The sequence below is a fragment of the Nicotiana tabacum genome, chromosome 13, assembly GCF_000715075.1.
Source record: "Nicotiana tabacum cultivar K326 chromosome 13, ASM71507v2, whole genome shotgun sequence".
In the NCBI taxonomy this organism is placed as follows: Eukaryota; Viridiplantae; Streptophyta; class Magnoliopsida; order Solanales; family Solanaceae; genus Nicotiana; species Nicotiana tabacum.
Window position 1 is genome coordinate 126,458,409 of NC_134092.1, and position 6,149 is coordinate 126,464,557.

Below are 6,149 nucleotides of genomic sequence, written 5' to 3' on the forward strand. Positions count from 1 at the left end.
TCAAGCACTTTCATGGCAGTATCTGACATAAAGATTTTAATGTACCGTAACAATCTCATAGTATTTACTACTCCTAGTAGTAGACAGTTTGTTTTGACAAATTACAGTAAATACCCATGTAATATGACTCAATTGCAGATATTGATAGAAAAATACTTTTGATATCTCAAAAAGAAATATTCCAAAACTATGTCTAGATTCATTTTCTTACAATTATATTAATGAGTCATTATTATAGTAATTATCTTAAATATATTTGTAACAGTACATTAGTTTAACTTTGAATTCAATTTGGACAAAATAAATCTGATTATTGAATGCTCATTAGTGGGTAATTTGAACGTCACTGTTGAAAGAATAATTGACCATTTGATAGCCTTAATTAATGGCTTTGGATTTTAACGATTTTGGAAGCTTTGAAAAGCCTTTATGGGTTTGACAGTTTTCATATAAGATTGTGCATTTCTTTTGCACTATTTATACTTCTTTGGGTTTACATCTTGAAAAGTGAACGAAGAAAAAAGTAAAAACTTTCCATCTTATTTTCTTCTACTGTGTTGGTTTATTTTGTTAATCTTTGTTTCTGTTTCTAGTTATACTAGAAGAGCTTGTTGAATCCCGAGGGATACACTTAATTTTATTTATCACAGTGTAGGCGAAATATCCTTAAGGACAATATTTTTGACACGCCTCAAGCTAAATCTTATTCTCCATAATCCAATATTTTTTCGGGGCTAGCCATTCACACTTACTTACCGGGGCATCCAAGCTTCTCCTCTGCACGTGTCCGAACCATCTAAGCCTAACTTCCCGCATCTTGTCTTCCATGAGAGCCATGTCACCTTCTTCCGAATATCTTCATTCCTAATCGTATTCAGCCTAGTGTGCCCGTACATCCATCTCAACATATTGATTTCTGCAACTTTCATTTCGAGCCGAGTCATGCGAATAAAAATAATCTTGGTAGAAAGCGTTTTCACCTTTAATAGATCTTATGCGGTGCAAATCTGAACAAAGTGTTAGTGGTGATATAGCATACCTGAGTGAAAAAATAACAGTGTGTTTTTTTAGCAAAGGTTCTTTATCCCTAAATATCACTTCAGGGTAAAAAAATTCAATTATCCAATTGCACTTCAACTATACAAAAGGAGACAATTGAGACAGGTACTAGTACTACAAGGGAATCTCAATCATAAATAAGAGTCACAATCAATAATGCTTCATTTTTTTTTTTTTTTACAGTAGCCATAATTACTCTTTCATCTATACAGTTACTTAACTCACTTCCACACTCAAAACAAAACAGAAACCAAACAGGGAAGTGAAAAGGAAAAAATAAGAAGAAGAGGAAGAAGAAGAAAAGATTCAAAAAAAGAAAGAAAATTTCAGTATACTCATTTTTACCTTCAAACATGATGCTAAAATATTTGATTTTATATATTATTGTTAGTTTAAATAAAAAGTATTTAGGATTTAGGCTTTGAATTTAATGTGGGACTTTTTTAATCAGCTAACTTTGTTATACTTATTATTTAATGCTGATGTATACACAAGTCCATATTAAATATGGTGTCTTGTCAAAGTGAAAATGACTGATAGGAGTGAGGTATGCCCGCAAATTCCAAATACCATAAAGAATTGGATTTAAGTTATATACACATATGATGGCATGAATTTTTTACATCATAAATATTACTAATTTAATACTCCTATGTTATATCATGTTACTTATTATTCATTTAAAATGACCAGTTAATTATAAATAAAAATAATACTATATAATTACCTCTTAAAGTGACATGTTACTATAGTTAAACCTTGCTATAATAGTACTTAACTACAGTGATTAAGTTTTTTTTAGACTAATTTTATAATATATTATAATAATACTTCATTATTAATATCGGAATAAAAACAAAATTGTTATAGAAAAGGTTTATAAGGTAACAACACAGAACTTTAAACAATTACATTGCTGTCTGAAAATACATATTCTCTCAACTTTTTCCACCTTCACATGTTTATTTATTATTTCTGTCTGTGTAATCAAAATTCTGTTTGCTTTTTGTTTCACTTCTTGTATCTTTGTTTCATACTTAGCTTCTGTATCCCTCTCTTTATACCCCACAAAAGCAAAGAAAAAGGAACTGAAGCCTGAAGGTACTGAACTGAAGCTCCTCATATGACCCTTCATTTTAGGCGGATAAACCGGTGATTTTTTCACAGATCCAAACTCTACCTAGCTAGCTAATCTTTTTGGTTTGCTCTCTTTTTTTCTCTCTTTTTCTGACATGGGTTTTGTATTTTTCTACATTTTCTTTAGTGTTTGTGTGAATGTTACTCATGATGTTACATTTCATGTCCAAAAGTTTTAATAATGTTGTTTGGGAGGAAATTTTGAAATGACTTTTCTTTAAAAATTTTTCCTTTTTGAAAAGTAATTATTGTTGATATAAAAAGTTTTTGCCTTTCTTTATTTGTGTATTGAGATTTCCAAAATGTATTTTAAGATATTTATATACTGCTGAAAGAATTTCATAAGGGTGTTTGGGAAACTTGAATGAAATGACTTTTCTTTAAAGATTTTACCTTTTGGGAAAGTGATAATTGTTGGTGTAATTTTTTTTTCTTTCTTTATTTGTGTATTGAGGTTTCCAAAATGCATTTGGTTTTTGGGGTTATTTTAGATGTTTATATCCTGATTTGAGCATTTCTCTCAACAGGGTATTGGTTAAGTTTGAGGGATGCTGATCTGTGTAGCCATTTGAATCTCATAGATTGTTTTGCTGTGGAAATATGGTTGTGTGAAGGTAATCCATTTTTTCTCTTTTTCTGTTCTTGATACCTGATATTTCTTATTTTCTTTCTTAGAGTTTGATTTGTTCATAATTGCCATGCTTCTCTTGTAAAGATTGTAACTCTATGCTGTTTTTGTTACCAAGTTCATTTCTTTGAATGAATCTCTCTTTTCTCTCTTCATTAGTAACTGTCTCTCCTTATATTGTGGGGTTGGGGGTGTTTTTTCTTTCTTCAAGATTGGATTTTTTCAGTTTGTTGTTGGCTCATTGAGTTGAATTTCTTCTTGAAGATTGGATTTTTGTGGTTATTGTTTGCTCATTGAGTTGATTTTCTTCTTCAAGATTGGATTTTTTATGGTTATTGTTTGCTCATTGAGTTGAATTCCTTCTTCAAGATTGGATTTTTATGGTTACTGTTGGCTCATTGAGTTGATATTCTTCTTCAAGATTGGGGTTTTCTGGTTATTGTTGGCTCATTGAGTTGATTTTCTTCTTCAAGATTGGATTTTTATTGAATTTCTTCTTCAAGATTGCATTGTTATGTTTATTGTTGGCTCAATTCGTTGGATTTCTACTTCAAGATTGGATCTTTATGGTTGTTGTTGGCTCATTGAGTTGAATTTCTTCTTCAAGATAGAATTTTTATGGTTATTGTTGGCTCAATGAGCTGATGTTTCTTTAATTCTGTATTAGGTTATTATATTTTCACTACTTTTGCATCTTTTTTTTACTATATTTGGGAAGATTTAGTTTCGAGATAACGACTCCACTCTTTTAGTGGCTAAATTCATTAACTTCTGGAACCTATTTAGTTTAGGCCGAGTCTTTCAGATATGGAAATTTGAAATAACATGGGTGGATTGCAATCAAGCTTTGTTCTTTTCTATGATCTGGTTCTCAATGTTTTCTCGTTATTATAGCAGAGAAACAAGAGTTAAAATGGAGGAAGGATGCGAGTTTAGACAATGGGATGAATTGTTACCCGATGCGCTTGGGCTAATATTTAGAAACCTTTCCCTTCAAGAGGTGCTAACTGTAGTTCCAAGAGTTTGCAAGTCATGGGGAAAAGCAGTTAAGGGACCTTATTGCTGGCAAGAGATTGACATTGAGGAATGGAGCAAAAACCGCTGCCCCGAGAACTTTGATCGGATGCTTCGATTGCTTATTCCAAGAAGCGGTGGTTCCCTCCGTAAACTCTGTGTCTCTGGTCTCTCGGACAAATCAAGCTTCGAGTTCATTGCTAACAAGTTAGTATATCATTTTCATTATTGCAGTTATCTATTTCTTATTGAAGATAAACATCAATTTAAGATACTATGCCTCGTGTCATAATGAATTATGTAGAAGTTCAAATTCTTTCAACTCATTTTGTATACACTTTCCGAGTCAATGTATTTGGATACGAGTCTCTATAAGGAAGCCAAATCCTTGGATGATAACAAAGAATAAAGAATACATTTTGGAAAAAAAGAGGAAATATGGAAGTTATATTGTTTTTCGAGTTTGTTGCTGATCTAGTTGGAATTCAGTAGACTTGTCATGTAGCTATCAAGAACATGTCATTATGTTTCTTATCCCCTTCAATAGCAGTAAATATTTACTTGGATTGAACATGAACTTCTCTGTTTTGGTTGCTAGTTCCAAATCTCTGCAGACATTGCGGTTGCCAAAGTGTGAGATAAACGATTCCGTAGTGGAACAGGTTGCCGGAACGTTTTCCAACATTACATTTTTGGATGTAAGCTACTGCATAAAAATAGGAGCGAGAGCCCTGGAAGCCATAGGAAAGCACTGTAAATACTTGACTGGTTTGCGTCGAACAATGCACCCCCTTGAGGTTATTGACAAGCTCTCACAAGACGATGAAGCCCTTGTAATAGCTACCACGATGCATAAGCTCAAACAACTAGAAATCGCCTACATGCTAGTTGGTACATTGAGCATAATGGAGATTCTTAAGAACTGCAGGCAGCTCGAACTATTGGATGTAAGGGGTTGTTGGAATGTGAATCTTGATGAAAACCTTGTCAAGAAATTCCATAAGCTAAAGGTTGTCGGACCCCTTGTTGTCGATTGCTACGATAAGAATGGCTGGGACAATTGCTCGGATTATTCGGGTTCTTCTGGCTATATACCATGGGACTTTGTAGCTGGTGACATTGATGACGACTTTGATGATGATGAGATGTCCGATGGGTATTGGGAAGACGATTGGGAAGATGACCAACGTGTGGAGGACGTGGAAATGTGGTTTTATGATGACTTAAATGCTGTAGATTCTGGATATGATTGGCCACAATCTCCTTGAGGTTTGCTGAACAAAGTTCCCTGATTCAATTTCCACAAGTTTTCATATACTTATCTTCTATATGCTATTGACTCTGCTTATAATACTACTATCTAAATGAAAGTTTGCCTGCTTTCTAAGATGTAAATCTGGTTTCCATGTCCATCTATCCTTTTCCTCTTCTTTCTGCTCCTATTTTCTCCTTTTTTTCGTCGGATTATATGTACTTCCCGGAATCATGTATAATAAAATGATTGCCATGCTATCAACTGATTTAGTTGAGTATATACTTTGCTTCCTCCTTTATTTTTTTTGTGCCCGTTGCTACTATCGCGCTTTCCATAGTTCTTTGTCACAACTGCTGTGCTTTTGCTTTAATGAGCCGAGGGTCTTCCGAAAATAGCCTCTCTATCTTCACAAGGTAAGGGTAAGGTCTACGTAGATACTATCCTCCCCAAATTTCACTTGTGGGAATACACCTGGTATGTTGTTGTCGTCTTTCTTGAAGCTATCAATGGAGCAAGGCGTTCTGCTATCGCTCTTCCTGTTTTTTAGTACATGTACATTGACTATCACAATTTTTCCCATAGTTATTTTCATTGTCACAAGTCCATTTTTAACCTTTTATAGCCTACCCCATTAATCACACCTATGTTTACAGTTCATACATTCTTCATCAATACAACAACAACAAATGTAGTGTGGTTCGACAGGTGGGGTCTGGGGTAGCGTGCACGCAAACTTAATTCTTACCTTGTGAAGATACAGAGATTGTTTCCGATAGGCCCTCGGCTCAAGAAAAACATGTAAAGAGAAGCAGTATCGATAGTTGAAAAAATAAAATAGCCGCAGCAAAAAAAACAAACAGGTAGTAATAACCCTTCTTCATCAATGACCACAAATATAGTATAAGATGAAAGGGGGGTTTGTTTTGTGGTTTAAGCTAGGACAAAGTTATCTTGCTTTAGGGACCAAAAAATCTCAATAACTGCTATACTTAAAGAAATAAAGCACATGAAAAAGGGCAAGAAACAAAGGAAAAAGAGGTTTGTATACCAACTCCA

The 6,149-nt window shown here is 33.8% G+C and overlaps 1 protein-coding gene across 8 annotated transcripts; it reads left to right on the forward strand.

Annotated features, from left to right (window-relative positions):
- The first annotated feature begins 1,966 nt into the window (after positions 1-1,966).
- Positions 1,967-5,233, forward strand: LOC107810592 (F-box protein FBW2). Of its 8 annotated transcripts, none has more exons than XM_016635386.2 (4): positions 1,967-2,211; positions 2,724-2,810; positions 3,719-4,045; positions 4,437-5,233. In XM_016635386.2, exons 3-4 carry the CDS (start codon positions 3,738-3,740, stop codon positions 5,104-5,106), a joined length of 978 nt encoding a protein of 325 aa, XP_016490872.1. In that variant the 5' UTR covers positions 1,967-2,211; positions 2,724-2,810; positions 3,719-3,737; the 3' UTR covers positions 5,107-5,233. The 8 variants fall into 8 exon arrangements, with proteins under 8 accessions (XP_016490872.1, XP_016490868.1, XP_075084587.1 ...); XM_016635382.2 differs by having other exon boundaries at positions 3,722-4,045; XM_075228486.1 differs by having other exon boundaries at positions 2,022-2,160.
- The last annotated feature ends 916 nt before the right edge of the window (positions 5,234-6,149 follow it).

What these genes read in the sequence shown, in the direction of transcription:
- LOC107810592 (XM_016635386.2), top strand. Translation starts at nt 3,738, where the DNA reads ATGGAGGAAGGATGCGAGTTTAGACAATGGGATGAATTGTTACCCGAT. An exon ending in TTCGAGTTCATTGCTAACAA is followed by an intron (nt 4,046 to 4,436) that starts GTTAGTATATCA and finishes TTTGGTTGCTAG; the next exon opens with TTCCAAATCTCTGCAGACAT.